The sequence below is a fragment of the Setaria viridis genome, chromosome 4, assembly GCF_005286985.2.
Source record: "Setaria viridis chromosome 4, Setaria_viridis_v4.0, whole genome shotgun sequence".
In the NCBI taxonomy this organism is placed as follows: Eukaryota; Viridiplantae; Streptophyta; class Magnoliopsida; order Poales; family Poaceae; genus Setaria; species Setaria viridis.
The window spans coordinates 643,235-659,755 of NC_048266.2; the positions used below are offsets into that span (position 1 = coordinate 643,235).

General features: G+C 48.9%; 4 protein-coding genes and 1 non-coding gene across 5 annotated transcripts; 2 read left to right on the plus strand and 3 right to left on the minus strand.

The window, feature by feature from the left end:
- The first annotated feature begins 416 nt into the window (after positions 1–416).
- Positions 417–3,395, plus strand: LOC117852625 (bark storage protein B). Its single transcript, XM_034734798.2, has 6 exons — positions 417–920; positions 1,671–1,738; positions 1,824–1,979; positions 2,309–2,500; positions 2,587–2,760; positions 2,894–3,395. Exons 1-6 carry the CDS (start codon positions 689–691, stop codon positions 3,083–3,085), a joined length of 1,014 nt encoding a protein of 337 aa, XP_034590689.1. The 5' UTR covers positions 417–688; the 3' UTR covers positions 3,086–3,395.
- On the minus strand, positions 823–2,375 carry LOC117852622 (uncharacterized). Its single transcript, XR_011897960.1, has 3 exons — positions 2,237–2,375; positions 1,808–2,035; positions 823–1,032 (listed from the first exon to the last, which is right to left on the minus strand). It is a non-coding gene; the product is annotated as an uncharacterized protein (transcript).
- Positions 3,396–4,169: 774 nt separating the features above from the next.
- On the minus strand, positions 4,170–7,082 carry LOC140220039 (pentatricopeptide repeat-containing protein At1g11290, chloroplastic). Its single transcript, XM_072292977.1, has 2 exons — positions 4,764–7,082; positions 4,170–4,632 (listed from the first exon to the last, which is right to left on the minus strand). Exon 1 carries the CDS (start codon positions 7,065–7,067, stop codon positions 4,854–4,856), a length of 2,214 nt encoding a protein of 737 aa, XP_072149078.1. The 5' UTR covers positions 7,068–7,082; the 3' UTR covers positions 4,170–4,632; positions 4,764–4,853.
- Positions 7,083–8,027: 945 nt separating this feature from the next.
- Positions 8,028–9,133, minus strand: LOC117852628 (thioredoxin H4). The gene is made up of 4 exons (XM_034734805.2): positions 8,976–9,133; positions 8,654–8,844; positions 8,432–8,557; positions 8,028–8,335 (listed from the first exon to the last, which is right to left on the minus strand). The coding sequence occupies exons 1-4, from the start codon at positions 9,043–9,045 to the stop codon at positions 8,174–8,176; spliced, it is 549 nt and encodes a 182-aa protein (XP_034590696.1). The 5' UTR covers positions 9,046–9,133; the 3' UTR covers positions 8,028–8,173.
- Positions 9,134–13,626: 4,493 nt separating this feature from the next.
- On the plus strand, positions 13,627–16,088 carry LOC117851927 (uncharacterized). Its single transcript, XM_034733838.2, has one exon. It carries the CDS (start codon positions 13,836–13,838, stop codon positions 15,981–15,983), a length of 2,148 nt encoding a protein of 715 aa, XP_034589729.1. The 5' UTR covers positions 13,627–13,835; the 3' UTR covers positions 15,984–16,088.
- Positions 16,089–16,521: the final 433 nt, after the last annotated feature.

Genomic DNA, 16,521 nt, shown 5'->3' on the forward strand with positions numbered 1-16,521 from the left:
CTGTCACGCTGAAGACTATTGCCAGATTGCTTGCTTGCGCGGCTGCCAACCAACAACACACCCGTAAAAAGCCCGAGCATATGTTGGGCTCCAAATGCATAGTGGTGGGCTCCCCCTTATTTTGTGGGCCCATTTCGTAACTCGGATCGAGAGGCCCATTTGAACACTGCTCGTGTGCCAACCCAAATTGGATTTTCTTCTTCTTCTTTTTGGGGCAGGTCAGCTGTCCTCTTCGAGACTTCAAGGATAAGGGCTTCCCCCAATATATTCGCGTTTCGTGAAATCTACGACGCAGATTTTACCTAAACACAAGGACACCGTTGTATAAAATGGATAGGAGAAGAACGGCCAATAGAGGATTGAGATATTTACCGACCCCCATGCGTGCCACAGCAATTTTCCAGCAGCTCCTTGCATTGGATTGGGTCCTCCTTGTTGACAGCAGCTCCAGTTCATCATCATCATCACTGGCACTTGTCAATAAGTAAATTGACGCACGCGGATCACGACCTCGATCCATGGCCCCATCGCCACCAACCCATCTTAGTCCTTCCCGTAGTCGTCTACTGTCTAGCACGGACTCCCACACGACAGATCGTCTCCCTCCGCCTGCTTGCCTTTAAAAGCTCGCTGTCCATGGCGAACGCTTAGCACACAGCAGGCGGACTACTAATAATAAGCTCCAGCCATGGCCATGGCGCTCTTCTCGCTGCAGGTCCTGCTCTTCTCGCTGCTGCTCGCGGGCTCGGCCATGGCGGCGGCCTTGCCAGCCATGGACCGGGTGCGCTGGCAGGTGGACAGGGTCAACCGGCGAGGCCCCTCCCTCGGCCTCGTCATGTCCTACGTCGACGAGGCCACCGCGCTGCAGGCCTCCGGCTACTTCACGCCTTGGCGCGTCCAACCCTTCCTTGACCTCTACGGTAAATCCTGGCCGTCCACTTGTCAATCCACACACCTGTCATCTCTTCCATTCTGTACGTGTGCATGCCTTACTGTTCCCGGTTGACTTTTCCGGTGCGGTTTTCCAACACCCTGGTAACAATTGGTAAACTGCAAATTAAACTCAGATCCGGGTACCAGCATACACCCAAAGGGCAAAGAAGGCACAAATCTGTCAAAGGATTTGATATGATAGTAAGCAAAATTCAAAACCTACTTGAAGGCTGAAGCTCTGCAAAATGTAATGATGCTACTTATAAAATGCAAAGTAGCTTCATTTGCGCTATGATGAAGACCATAGGTTACTTAAACATGATATACTTTCAGATATTAATTCACAACTACAATATATGTACCGTTTCCCTGTTTTTGGACAAAAGCATAAACTAAACTGATGACTTGATGAGCACCCGGCATTAGCAGACAAATTGGGGGAGTCATGTGCTCATAATCAACAACTGTGTCAGCTTAATATGTCACCTCAAGAGATAAATCAGCAGAAAAAGAGCAGACTACTTGCCCTCCGAGACAGAAAAATATATAAATTGCTGTTACAGGTCCTGCATATATCCAGAAAAATAGCATACTACTTGTCAGCTTATTAGGTCACTTGCTTAGATACTGTTCACTTCCAAATCATAAGGCAGTGTTCCACTTACTCATTGAGGGTGTATTTATATCCTATTGGTCTTTCAAGAATTCATATAACCTGACGTACTAGGATGTTTCAGGACGACGGTTTCACATCGGCAGCATTCGAGGTGTGAATGTTATATATGCATTGACAGGACAACGCAGGGTACTCAAATTAAACCCGGCTCGCATTTACATTCTGCGTATCTTTACCTTCATGCTTATCCATTATTACCTCTTTGGTTTTCCAGTTGAATGCCGCTGTCACTGTACAGACCCTCATCGATGTCTTCAGCGTGTCTGGCATTGTTCATTATGGCACAGCAGGGAGTTCCAATGATTCCATGTCATTTGGCGATGTCAGTGTCCCCAAGCTTGTTGCTTACACAGGCGCCTGGACATGGAAGGTACCCATCCAACTGGAATCACCTTCCTTAACCCACCTCAAGATGTAATGCTGCACCTGCACATATATATGCAGAGCTATTGGAATCTAATCAAATCTCAATCCATAATCTAGTGAAAGAAAAATAACTGCAACTGCTAACTCAAAATGCCCATGCAGATTTTGTGTGCTACATTAATCAAACCAAATCCCACCAGTTGCATGTAGGCAACACCTCAACGAGGAATAGAATATGTAATTTATAAATACAATTACAACCTCGAAGTAGTTTGTGCACAGTTCAGCAAACTCAGCCCCTTAGCATGATTTCTGTTATTCTGATTATCGCAGAAGTTCAGATCACCGAAAGAGTCGTCAGCAGAACTAAGCTTTGGAGAATATAACATCCCAAATGGAGGAGACAACTTGCTAGGATCCCTGAAATTCAGAAATGAGGAGCTATACTCCGTGGGTAAGCCTATGGAAGAAGTTTTTTGGTTACCTGTAGATTCAGCATGGTTCAAAATTGCAGAACAACTCAAGGTGAGTGATGCAAAATATCACTATAACTGTATAATATATTTTTGTGCATGACTAATCACAACCTACTAATTGTGAAATTTCTACAGGTCAAACTTGAAAGATGCAATGATACTTTCTGCTTACCAACAACTCCACAAGTTGTCTATGGGCTTAAAGGATCATCAGCCGACATGTTTCTTGATAATGCAGAGTACAGGAAGTTCCTTTTCAGAGAATTTGGGGTGTCAACAGTTGATGAGGAGAGTGCAGCAGTGGTGATGGTGAGTTTTAACATATCATGTTTCTCATATTTCATTTATATGCATGCCAATATTTGCAGTCCAACATTCTAAGGCAATCATGTTAATTTAAGATAGCTCTGCAATTAAAAGAGTTACCTTATTAATTCAACAGACAACAACATCTCCTGGTGTACCTGTGATTGTATTCCGGGGAGTATCTGATTTAGCTGGAGGGGAACCAACATGGTCGTCGACAAGTCTGATGAACCTGGCATCTATTAATGCATTAAAAGTGGCAGTGGAGTTCATCGCTACAGTTGGCAAGCAGAAGCCAATAGTATCAGTACAAAGGAGTAATAACTGAAAAAGGGATGACTGCCATGCTCATCGATTACCACTCCGAAATAATTATGCAACAATAATTGGAAGTTACACTCAGAATGATACGGAATCTTGAGGCTTCAAGTCCTATGTCCTCTCCAATAACATATATAAATGTTGGATGTGTAGCCACATTGTAACCATGCTTCTGGCAATGATTGGTTGTGTAATTTTGGAATAATGCTGGGACAAAATTGCAATCCAGAGGTTTTATTTTTTTTATTAAAAGAATACCAGCTGATGTAATATTGTTTCATTTTTATTAAGAATCATCAACTTGGTCATTAACAGAATCCACAATCTCACCCAATAGTAAAAAAGAAGATTCATTTATTCGGTTATAAGTACTTATCCATCATGTACGTTTAGTTTCAGACAAAACAAGAAGAGGAATAGCAATGTCCTCACTAGACAACAGCTTCCATGTGCACTATTTCTATATTTAAGTAAAAAAAACTTTAACTTTAGAATGTATTAAGGATTAACTCAAACAAACTGAGATCATAAGAGCTACTGGATATTTCACTAGCTCAGCCAAGTAGCATCAATGCAAAGGGCAGCTGCAGGACCTATAACAAAACTACAATACATGGTATTGACTCAATATGATTTCATTGGGAGTCCTAGATGTCTGACCATCACAATAGTAAATGCTGTGATCAAAACATGATGTGTTCACCACTACGATTGGCAAGCAGAAGTCGCCAGTATCAGCACAAAGGAGTCATAACTGAAAAAAAAAAGGACAACTGCCATGCTCATCCATTACCACTCCAAAATAATTCTACAACAATAATTGGAAGTTACACTCAGAATGATACGGAATCTTAGGGCAACTCATTCGTCCTCTCCAATAAATGGATATAAATGTTCGGGATGTACAAACACATTGTAACCTCGCCTCTGGCCATGATTCTTTTAGTGTAATTTTCATAATGCTGGACTCAAATGGTGAGCCAGAGGTTTCATTTTTTATTAGAAGAATACCAGCTGATGTAATATTTTATTTTTAAAAAGAATCATCAACTTGGTCATTACAAAAGCTACCCACAATCCTCACCCAGTAGTAAAAAAGAAGATTCATTTATTCTCTATTCAGTTATCAGTACTTTATCTGATCATGTACATTTAGTTTCAAAGAAAACAGGAAGATGAATAGCAACATCCTCAATAGATAATAGTTTCAATGTGCACTATAACTATACCAAAGTAAAAAATAATTTTAGTTTTAGAATGTATTAAGGACCAACCCAAACGGACTGAAACCTACAGCTCTGCATGTCTGCAGTAGGTATCCTGAAATGGTGAAGTGATCATAAGTGCTACTCCCTCTGTTCCAAATTATAGGTCGTTTTGGCTTTTTTAGATTCATAGATATTATTATGCATCTAGACATAGGGTATATCTAACTGCATAACAAAATCTATGAATCTAAGAAAGCCAAAACGACCTATAATTTGGGACGGAGCGAGTACTGGATACTTCACTAGCTCAGCCAAGTACCATCAACACAAAAGGCAGCTGCACGGCCTATAGCAAAACATGATATACACTCATCAGGATTTCATTGGCAGTCCTAAATGTCTGACATCACAATAATGGTATAGAGAATGCTGCGATCAAAACATGATTTGCTCCGCAGATAGAATGGTTAGCTTTACCTGTTAGTCTAATTTAGTATTCTTATTTGTAAACAGATCCATGAAGTCCCTAATCTGAAAATGCATCTTCAGATTACCTTCAGCATTTCACTACCAATAGTCTCCACATGAACATTTACCATCCTTGAAGTGGTGAAACCGCTGAATATCTCTCATGATTATTTCACGTCCTGTCACTAGAGATATTAACTTGGTCGCATTATGACAGTCATTACAAACTCGAAGGTTCTTCTTTATCTGAATTGTCGTGCCAGGAGCTGTGCGAATGAGCCCATACGCAATTGCAAGCTTCTCACTGTGAGTGTTAAGCAGCTGTGCCTTGACATCATCTTCCACATCATGAATTGAGTCAGTGTCTGGCACATAGCCCACATCTTTGATCTCTTCTATGAGCTTAGCCAGCCTTGCATATATTTCCTTTGCTTGCTGGTGATTTGTGCTTCCAGAGTAGAAGGTATGGACCTCATTTTTCAGTTGAATAATACTCCATCCAGGAGTCTTCTGGAGGCCTTTCTTCTCCATAGTAGTCCTCACCCTTGCAACATCCTTCCACTTTGAAGCATTTGCATAAATGTTTGCCAAGAGGACATGATACACCCCCTCCTCTGGCCCCAGCTCAAAGATCCTTTGTGCTGATTCTTCTGCCAATTCCACATTCTTGTGCAACTTGCAAGCACCTAACATTGCACCATAAACACTAATGCCAGGTTGTATAGGCATGTCTTTGATAAACAACCATGCTTCATCTAACTTCCCAGCTCGCCCAAGAAGATCCACCATGGTGCCATAGTGCTCCATCCCGGGTTCAAGCCCATAGTCCTCCTTCATGCTAACAAAATATCTCCGCCCTTCGTCAACCAACCCAGCATGACTGCATGCTGCAAGGACTGAGAGGAATGTTGTCTCGTTGGGCAAAATGCCAGTGCCTTTCATCTCTTCAAACAGCTCGACTGCAACCTTGCCAAAACCATGTGAACCATACCCATGTATCATCGCGTTCCAGGTGATAACATGCCTCACCCTTGCAGAATCGAAGAGGCCTCTAGCTATAGTGACACGCCCACATTTTGAGTACATGTCAATAAGGGCTGTGAGGACATAGACGTCCTGGTCTAGGTGGTGCCTGATAGAATATCCATGGACCCATCTTGCCTGCATCGGATCTGAAATCTCCGCAACCGCAGGAATCACACTGACAAGGGTGAAAGAATCAGGTTTCACATTTTCCAACTGCATCCTAGAGAAAAGCCTCACTGCGTCCTCAGAGCATCCATTCTGCGAGAAGCCAAGGATCATGGCATTCCATGAGATCCGTGTCTTTTTGTTGCCCAGGTCATTAAACAACTCAGCAGCAAGGTCAGTCCTCTTGCACTTGGAGTACGTGGTGATTAGCGCGTTCATCACCGATACATTGGACTTGAGACCAATCCTCAAAAGTAGCTCATGGACATGCCTCGCCTCATCAAGATATCCAAGCTCCCCACACGCTTGCAGTGCTGCCAGTATGGTCGCATCCGTCACGTCCACACCCTCCTTAACCATCCTCTTGAACAGAGCCAGCGCCTCCGTGGCATTCCCGTTCTGAGCGTACCCATCGATCATGGCGTTCCAAGACACGGAGTTCTTGACCGGCATCCAATCAAAGACCGCCCTGGCTGCCTCGATCGCACCGCACTTGCAGTACGCGTCAAGAATCGCCGTGGAGACATTCACGAGCTCATCAAGCCCCACGCGGAGCGCGAATGCGTGGACCTGTCTGCACGCACCAAGCGCCCGGGCGTTGGCGCAGGCCGGCAGCACGGACACGAGCGTGACGGAGTCGGGCCGCTCCCCGTCCTCCTCCTGCATCCGGACGACCATCTCCATAGCGGCCTCGTGGAGCCCGTTCCGCGCGTACCCTGCGACGAGCGCGTTCCAGGCGACACGGTCCCTGGCGGGCATCCGGTCGAACACCCTGCGCGCGTCGGCGGGGCGGCGGCACTTGGCGTACATGTTGGCGAGCGCGGTGGCGGCGAGGGACTCGGAGGCGAGCCCCCGCGCGGCGAGCTGCGCGTGGACGGCGCGGCCCGTGGCGAGGTCGGCCCGCGCCGCGCAGAGCTTGAGCAGCGCGGTGAAGGTGCGGAGGACGGGGCGCGCGGCCGCGGGGGCGGAGGGGGAGGAGGGCATGGAGGCGAAGGCGGTGAGCGCGCCCGGCAGGTCGGAGCGCGCCGCCGCCGCCCTCAGGCGCGCGTGCGGGTCGGCGGCATGCGAGGGGGTGGGAGGAGACGGCGGGGGGGAGGCGGTGGCGCGACAGCACAGCAGCATCGGTCGGGGATACGGCCGGGACTGGCGCTGGCTGCCGGGCCAGAGAGAGACGACGAAACCATTCCGACGGCGACAGGCCTAGTTGATCTGGAATCTACGGCCCAAGTGGTACCTGAATGAGTTCGGCCCATCTATCTCGTACACTCGTCTCATAAATGAATTTCATGATATGTCTTATTTTTTTAAAAAGAATAATGAATAATCACACGCTTCATTTTATTTGTCACCCAAAGTGCTCGTGGATCCAGAGGAGTGATTTCACAAGTTGAGTTCCCAAGGATTACATAAGAAATCAAACAACGCGAAAGATAATTAGAGGCCTCTCGAGCCCCTCTGTTACTTTTGCCTATGGCAAACAGAAAGGTAAAAGGTTAGGCAAAAAGTAACTCCCCGCCTAGCTTCATGGCTGGCTTGCCGGAATCGAACAAGAGACCGTCGGCTCGCCGGAATCAGAGAAGAAGATCGTCGGATTAGGGTTCGAGGTTATCGGGGAGGGCTCCATGGCCAGTGGGACTAAGGAATGACCGACGGCGGCGGCAAGCCCAGTAGAGGTGGTGGGGTGTGGGCGGCGAGGCTGGGTGGCGATAGCGCCACCGCTCGGGTGGTGGAGGACGTCCGGTGTCGGTGACGAGGGTGAGGAAGACTATTGGTTAAGAAGGGTGGGGAAGAATTTGACGGAGAGGAGGCGCGTGGGGGGAGAGATCGTCGGGGAACGGTTTTTTTCCCCTCATTTTCTCGCGGGCTGAGCGGTCGAGCAGAGGTGCGCGGATAAGGACCGCGGAGGCTCTCGACGGATCGCTATCTGAAGAGCTCCCTTCGCGTAGGTGTGCCCATCAAACAATTATTATTACTCATTTCCTAGTAGGGAGCACTTAAACTACGTGTTGATATCAAACAACGACGGCTCTCTTTTTTCCAATCATCTTTTTTCCAATCATCGTAAAAAATTCTCATATATCGTTCAGGTAAACTCGGTATAACAAGCATTTATACGTGAAATTAAGACAACGATCTATCGAAAGCACATGATGAACGGCATTCTAAAAAAAATAAAAAAATTAAAGCTTGCTCCTAGTTAGCACTATTTTTCCCGTTTTCGTGCAAGCTTATATTGATTCGTTAGTCCGGTCCACAACAATGTTTGTTGTGTGTTTCTCGATGCTCCGCTGCAGGTCGTCCTTGCTGACGCCGACGACGCGCTGCAAGATGGTGTCCCTCACCAGCAGGAACGTCGGCAGCGCCTCCACCCGGGTGTTCCGCGCAAACGTCTGCAGGCAGCAGGCATTTTACAATTAATTCAGTTCATCGATCGATCACCAGCTGGATTCAATTCGATTCCCCCAATGCAAGGAGCTAGCTAGTACCTTGAACTGCTCGACGTCGAGGGTGTAGAAGTCGGCGTGCTCCTTGAAGCGGGCGGCGATCTCCTCCATCGCCGGCCTCATGAACTTGCACGGCTCCGACCACGGCGCCATGAACTCCAGCACCACCTTCAGTTTCATTTCGATCCATTCGTCAATCGTCATGTCAATTGTCAAGCGACAGAGGGAGCTGATTTTCGATCAATAGCAGGCAAGTATACAGACCAGTTTGGAGTTTGGCTGCTTCGCCTGCCTCAGAACGTCTTTCAGCCCTTGGTTGCTTTGGATGGCCATCGGCATCTTCCCCTGCTGTACCTCACCTTGTTCCTGCCTAGCAGGGTTCCACGGATTCGAAATGCCCCTGTCCACGATCTTGGGCCTGGGAGGAGGTGATCTCTGGGAACAGCAGGAAAGTCCTACAGACAGATGCATACATGTACATACAACATATGTTCAGCTGGTAATTGCGCAAGGAAAGGAAATGAAAGAGGAATGGAAGAACATCATCAAAACACCAAGACACAAAGATGAGACAGCTGGTTATTACCCATGCACTTTTGCTCTGCTTCTTGGCTAGTAGCCTCTCCGTTTGAGCTCTCTACCGTGCGTCCATTCATTCCTGTGGGAGAATTGGTTAAGCTGATGCTGATGCTGATGCTGATGCTGGTGCAGTGAGAGGCGATGGCTCCATCTTTATATACATGTCGTCGGAGCTGTGTCGAGTGCGCGTGATGGCTCCATCTTCTGCTTTAGTTTTGCGGCCGGCGCGGAGCAAAAACGTGTGAACGAATCGATTCTTTCTCTCATGCTTTTGAGCTCCTCAAACCAAAATCCTCTCCTTGGGTGCAACACGGCACTTTTGGAACAAACCTACGTGTACGATTGTCATGTTTCAACAACCATTCATGCTTCAAACATATTGATTGTCGGAGTTTACAAAATCCGGCCGAATTCGAATACAGCTAGGACGAAGGATCATGTATTCATTTCTCATCACAAGGTGGCTAGTATTTCTTGCAACCGACGTTATCATGCATGATTCATGAGCCCTCCTTTCGCTAGGCGTTTGGCTACCACATCCTCAAAGTTTATAACTATTATTTTATTTACTGCCGGAATCACACATGTTAGTTTATACGCGCGCAAATTCGAAATTTATTAATATTATTCGATCCAAGAGTCGGAGAGAATGTTAGGCGATGGGCATCTTTACCAACGACGGCTAGTAGCTTATATTACCATGGGTGGCGTCACCTTCAGTGATGATTCCGCGTCTCCACGCATTCCTTTGCAAAAGAAATGATTCTCGTTCCACTTACGCTACTACCGTTTGTCAATGGCAATACTCAATAAAGAGTTTTGTATGTCCCCATCAATTAGATTAAAAAAAACTAAATCCATGTCTTGAGAGAAGAAAACTAAACTTAGGGGGCGTTTGGTTCCCCTGACTTATTTTTGGCACCCGTCACATCGAATGTTTAGATACTAATTAGGAGTATTAAACGTAGACTATTTACAAAACCCATTACATAAGTGGAGGCTAACCGGCGAGACGAATCTATTAAGCCTAATTAGTCCATGATTTGACAATGTGTTGCTACAGTAATCATTTGCTAATGATGGATTAATTAGGCTTAATAGATTCGTCTCGCCGTTTAGCCTCCACTTATGTAATAGGTTTTATAAATAGTCTACGTTTAATACTCCTAATTAGTATCTAAACATTCGATGTGACACGTGCTAAAAATAAGCAAAGGGAACCAAACACCCCCTTAGTAGGCGTTCAGTTCTTGAGCTTATTTCCATTCTCAGTGGGGTTTCTCGGGAGCTTTTATAAGCATTAAATCCTATGCCACATTAGCAGTTTTGCTGACTTGGCAATCTAATTATGAGGAGAGAAAGGAGGGGAGTTTCATCCTGTGGCAGAACCACCTAAATTAACCCGATTAAAGTGTACTCAACATCACCTTAAATACGAATAGACACTTTAATCGAATTAAAATGGTAGTCTGTCGAGTTTCACCCGATTCAACCACGTGTCTCGGATCGAAACAAAGCATACTCGCACGAAGATGAGTCCAGAGATTACAACAATCCAGATAAATTCTTACAGGTCCCATATTAAGTTATTACAAACTAGGAGTTCAAATGTATAAAATAGTAGTTCAGAGTTCAAAGCAGCAGAATAAAACGGTAGTCTAGCGTCGGTACAACAATACTATGGTGAAGCCTGCCATGATATCAATCACCACGATCCTTGCCGACCGAGGACGGGTCCCACTCAACCGTCCAACCCGGAGGGAGATGGGACGGCCAAGTCACACTGGCAACAACACCTGAAAAAGAGAGCCACAAGCAAGGCTGAGTATACTAATACTGAACAAGACTTACTCGTCAGGTGGTAACTACTCCACCGACTCCTAGACATTCAAGGCTTTTGGCTGAGGGGTTTGTTTTGCCAAAACTTTCTAAAATGGATGCTTACTTTCAACTTTTAGCATTAGGTTCTAGTTTATTATCCAATCTAGATAAGCACCTATTCTAAGCAAGCACGGTGAACAAACAATTTTAATCAAGCATAAGTATTAATCATCATATTTTGTTCCACTTCTTACTCAGTGCAGCATAGTGATCAAGCAGTCTCAAACTGTGAGCGACAAATGATCCGAATCGAGTTTCTTAACCTTGCAAGGTGAACCTAATCCCACGACAAATGTGTACCACGTCGGGTCCACAAATGTCAGCCGTCCCCATCAATCCTCAAGCACATGGTAAGATCCCACATCCCTTGGATACAATGCCTCAACGGTTCCGGAACGACGCCGTACCGTGGCTGCACTTATACCCACATGCGTCCGCATGGGACCCAGTTCCAGAGAGAGCGGGCAGTATGTCCACGCCCCGGTTCAATCAGGTACTAGGCTTCCCCATCCTATACTAGGTAAGTACTTTCAAACACTTGACCACAATCACCATCACGATTCGACCTTAGCACATTTTTCCACTAAACAAACGGGGCAATCCACCAATTCAGAACCAATTATTCGGCCCCGCCCGTAGATCCTTATGATTGCAACATAAGTACACAGACAACTCCTACAGCTTGCGAGTGATAGGAAATCACTCGACTTTTACTGTGTCCCTATTTAGCATAGCATCTACACGACTTAATCATACTAGTATTCAGCACATAGGTACCTAGAAGCATGCAACTAAGGTTTCAAGCAACTCCTATAAACTTAATGCACAAACATAAGTAACATAAGTAGTGCATAATTCTAGAAACCAAGGTTATGTTGCGGGGCTTACCTTCTTGCCCTAAATTAGCTTTGGGCTCTTCCAAACTTTGGTTCGAGCCTTGGTTTGCCTTGATCACATTCAGCTCAGCAGGAGGGTGCCCTTCTTCGCGTTCTGAGCTGAGCTCCTACGTTCCGTCAGCGGTACCACGGAGATCATCACTCTCCCGTACCATAAGGGAGCTCCTCTGTCGTCCATCTACGAGGAAGGCGGTACCATGGAGATCATCACTTCAAGCTCGGGAAGCTACTCTCCAGAGAGAGAACTTTTCGCCATCATTGCTGGACAAGAGGACGAAGAAGAAGAGCGACATGATAGAAACCTGCGACATGAGCATCACCCAGATGACGTCTTGTAAGATGAGTTCACCGCCAAAATTGTCAGAGAAGAGAGTGAAGCTCAAAGAACTTGACGACGAGCAAGAAACACCGCAAGAGCAAAGTGTCACCGCCACCTTGCAGCGGACCTACCAATCCAGAACTTGGATAACACCTTTGAAGCAGTTCGAACGCGTCACCATCGTACTCTTCTGGCTACCATCGCGTCTATTGATCTCATCACCTGCGAGATGTCCCAGAACAAGTACACTAGACAGTTGGCTGAACCGGTGGAACTCATGTACGAACAACTCGATCAGCAGAATCCGATACAGTCAGTCCAACGCTCCGCATCCTAACGATGTCAACATGACAGTAGCCATAGAGACCCTCCGTTCAGATCAAGTCAAGCTCGGGCAGGACATTGGTAGGAAGCGCGCCAAGGGCCGGTTCCATGGCAGGACATGACCAATCTGCGTTGGAGTGGATGTGAGGGAAGGGGCGGCGGCCGCAGGAGTGACTCGCTGTGCTGACCCCTCGCCGCCGGCTTGGGCTCCTCCTCGCGCTGGGTCCACCCCGGGCCATGTGGAACACGGTAGTAGAGCAGCGGGTGAGGCATGGCATTGGACGCGCGCGGTAGTCCAGCCCCGATGAGCTCTGGCCCGCCGTCACCCCGCCTCGCATGTTGCCGTGCTCTGCCACCATCTGCCGGAGACGGGGAGAGGGAGAATGCGAGAGTGGACAGAGGCTGGAGGCTGGAAGAAAAGCACACGTGGGGCCGCTGGCCTGCTGTTGCGTGCGGCATGACGCGAGAAAGCGGGCGAGAAATTGCGAACGGGTGCGAGAAATATGTAGCACATCGGTCAAACAAGCGCTTGGGACACATGGCAAGCAAAGAATCAAGGGCGTCGTGAACGGCTGGTTGATAATATGTGTTGCAACAACTGGGTACCGTATTTTCACTGATGCGGCATGTAAAACTCTTTGTGAAACTAGTGACGAACTCAGCTGTCAATCGTCAACAACAAATAGCATGCACCGGCTTCTTCCTGGGCTGGAATGCAGCCTGGGCTGTAAGAATAACAAAAAATATGGTGGCACATGCAATGAAAAGAGAGTTAGGCCACTAGGTTGCACAACCCACGGCCCATTCCTGGGTTAGCCCGAGAATATAGTGTGACCTCGGGGTGGCGAGAATGAAGGGAGAGAAACTCTCCAGGATGAAAATGCTGGCCCGAGAAGAAGTCCAATTGAATTCCAATATGAAATTTGATTGATTTTGTTTCCTAGCAGTATAGCATCGTTTAAAAGTGTACTAATAACCTGCTAGATCACCGTCAAAATTTCCTAGGATGGTACAACGGACGGAGTGATCATCACGAAAAGACACAAAAAATGCAAAGGTAGCTAGAGACATGAATCATTGCTAACAGGTGAGGGCGTCATGCAAGTATAGAACATACTCCTACCCCTGGACACGCAAAGCGAGCTACCAGCAATATAAAGCAGCATGCACGTAAGTAATGTCTCTTTTTTGAACTAAAGCTATACTATATAGTATAGCCTAACGACTTCATTTATCTTCGCTTTTCTCTTTTTTTCTTTTGCTTTAATTTCCGGCTTTGATATGATCGACAGTGTAACACTCTACTGATCAGCTGTATGCCAACTTAATCAAATGCATGTGTTTTAAATTAGTTGAACATCATATTATGTACTTAGTCCGGTCTCAGGAGTGAGAGCTAGAGGACACGGACAGCACAACTTAGCTTGGGCTGAGCGAGTGAGTGACCATGGCGGCCGGTATCTGGAGCGCCGTGCATTGGTGGGACGAGTGGCAGCTGCGCATCCTCGTCCTCGGCAGCCTGGGCGTGCAGTGGTTCCTCCTCTTCGCCGCCCCGATGCGCAAGTACACCGTCCCCCGCTGGTTCAGGACCTTCATCTGGCTGGCCTACATCGGCAGCGACGCCCTGGCGATCTACGCCCTCGCCACCCTCTTCAACCGCCACGCCAGGGGGAGCAGCAGCAATGGCGGGTCGAGGGCCCTGGAGGTGCTGTGGGCCCCCGTCCTGCTCATCCACCTGGGCGGGCAGGAGGAGATCACCGCCTACAACATCGAGGACAACGAGCTGTGGACGCGCCACACCGTGACGGTGGTGTCGCAGGTCGCCGTCGCCGTCTACGCCTTCTGCAGGTCGTGGCGGCGCTCCGGCGACCGGAGGCTGCTGGCGTCGGCGGTCCTGCTCTTCGTCATCGGGGTCCTCAGCTTCAGCGAGAAGCCCTGGGCGCAGAGGAGGGCCTGCATCAACAGGCTCGCCGCCGTGTCGTCCAGGGTGCAGGGGAGAGGAAGAAGAAAGGTTAACAGATGCCAATCGATGTTGAACGAGCTGGAAAAGTTTGTCAAACGGTGCTGGAGAAGAACACCGATGACACGTGGCAAGCAGGATCAGGTCCTGTCGGAGGGAGACATGGTCCACATGATACTTTCCGACATGTCTCTGCTAGCTGCCTCCTCCGACCTCATCAAACACCAGCAGCTGATGACAAAGCAACGAACTCGCAGTTCGGTAAGGATAATCGAAGTTGAAGATGATGCCGGGTCATTTGCCTCGTGCGGTTGGTGGCGGCGGCGGCGGCCGGGCGGCGAGCCAGCTGCTGATCTGCCGGGAGATGATGACCAAGCTCTGAGGCCACCACTGAGCCCGAGCGCAGAGAAGCAGTTCAAGCCCTGGCTGCGCCGCGCGTTCGGGCTCATCTACACCAGGGTCAACGTGGCGACCACCCCCACGTACCTGGCCTACCACATGCTCCTCGTCCCGTCCCTGCACGTCGCCGCCATCACGCTCTTCGCCACGAGCGACAAGCGCCGGTACCCCGGCACCGACGTCCGGATCACCTACACCGTCCTCGTCGTCACCGCCGCGCTCGACGTCCTCGCCGAGACCATCCGCCAGCTGCTCTACAAGCTCATGTCGGCGGCCGGCGTGCCGGCGCTGTGCGAGACGCTCCCGCAGTACAACGTCCTCAGCTCGGCTCGCCGGAGGACGACGCCGGTCACCGGCTGGCTGCTCAGGTGCGCGGCGCGCCTGGGCTTGGAGGAGGAGTGCTTCGTCATCTGCAGGCGCGGCGAGAGCCTCTACGGCAGGGTCGCCGGGTTCGTCATAGCGGACCTCGTCCGCGCTAGAAGAGCCAAGGGCCTCGACCTCAGCAGCTACCGGGCCTTTACCGCCGCCAACTGGGCTCTGAGCGTGTACCTGCAGCGGCGGTGCGGGCCCATGATCCGGCGCAGCCTGCGCGAGTCGTTCGACGAGAGCGTCCTCCTCTGGCACGTCGCCACCGACCTGTGCTTCCGCCGCAGCCCTCCGCCGGCGGCGGGCAGCGACGCCGGGTTGCGCGACGAGTGCACGCGCGCGGTGTCCGACTACATGGCACACCTCCTCAACTCCCAGCCGGAGATGCTCATGACTGGCAGCCGGCGGCACCTGCTCGCCGAAGCCGTCGAAGACGTCGAGACCATCCTCAAGGATTCTTCCAAGAACCTCGACGAGGCAACCCTGCTGGAGATCATCCAGGAGGAAGGCAAGTCGGAGCCTCCGGTGTATCCTCTCATCCACGACGCCTGCAAGCTTTCCGACGAGCTGAGGGAGCTGCAGGCCGACGGCACGGGATGGGAAGTGATGTACCGGGTCTGGCTGGGCATGCTTTGCTACTCCGCCAGCATGTGCAGGGGGTACCTGCACGCCAAGAGCCTGGGCGAAGGCGGCGAGTTCCTCTCCTTCGTCTGGCTCGTGCTCTCGCTTACAGGTGCCAAGACATTGGCGGACAAGCTCCAGATGCCGGAGCCTGACGACCAGGAATCTGCAGCTGGGGAGGAGATGACCGCGATACCGTCGATCGGAGACCTGGAATCGCTGGTCGACCAGCCGAGAAAAAATCGCTGATCCTTTTATTACCTGCACCCTGGAGCTTAATTGTTTTCTTGTTTGCATACTTGATGTCCCATTGTTACCTGGTTATTTGCAAAATTTAAAAACTTTTTGGTTGAATGTTGTGCTCGTTTGAAAAGCTATAAATCTCTCTCTCTCTCACTCTAAATTTCTTTTGCAAAAAGATGTGTGTGGCTTGATTTGGTTTTCTTGAATCTTATTTGGAGTTCATGTGTTCTGTGTGGTTGAATTTTGATTAAATCAAAATTCAAACCAAATTCAAAACCTATATCTAAATCAAACAAAAACCAAAAGCTAACCTAACTAACTTCCTAAACGCAGTCTGCCTCAACCGGCCCACCAACACACCCCACCGGCCCGGCTGCCGCAGCCCGTTCGCTCCCCTCGCTCGGCCCACTACTGCTGGCCCACGGCCGCAACGCGCTCGCCCGCTCCAGCCCAGCCTCACCACCGCTTGGCCCAGCAGGCCGCTCGCACCGCTCCACGCTGCCCAGCCGACCGCTGGAACTTTTTTATATATATTTTTTTTATT

Coding starts and splice junctions, on each gene's coding strand:
- LOC117852625 (XM_034734798.2), top strand. CDS start 689: ATGGCCATGGCGCTCTTCTCGCTGCAGGTCCTGCTCTTCTCGCTGCTG. Junction 921..1,670: donor ACCCTTCCTTGACCTCTACG/GTAAATCCTGGC, acceptor AGGATGTTTCAG/GACGACGGTTTCACATCGGC. Junction 2,501..2,586: donor AAATTGCAGAACAACTCAAG/GTGAGTGATGCA, acceptor AAATTTCTACAG/GTCAAACTTGAAAGATGCAA.
- LOC140220039 (XM_072292977.1), bottom strand. CDS start 7,067: ATGCTGCTGTGCTGTCGCGCCACCGCCTCCCCCCCGCCGTCTCCTCCC.
- LOC117852628 (XM_034734805.2), bottom strand. CDS start 9,045: ATGAATGGACGCACGGTAGAGAGCTCAAACGGAGAGGCTACTAGCCAA. Junction 8,845..8,975: donor AGCAGAGCAAAAGTGCATGG/GTAATAACCAGC, acceptor ATCTGTCTGTAG/GACTTTCCTGCTGTTCCCAG. Junction 8,558..8,653: donor AGCAGCCAAACTCCAAACTG/GTCTGTATACTT, acceptor ATGAAACTGAAG/GTGGTGCTGGAGTTCATGGC.
- LOC117851927 (XM_034733838.2), top strand. CDS start 13,836: ATGGCGGCCGGTATCTGGAGCGCCGTGCATTGGTGGGACGAGTGGCAG.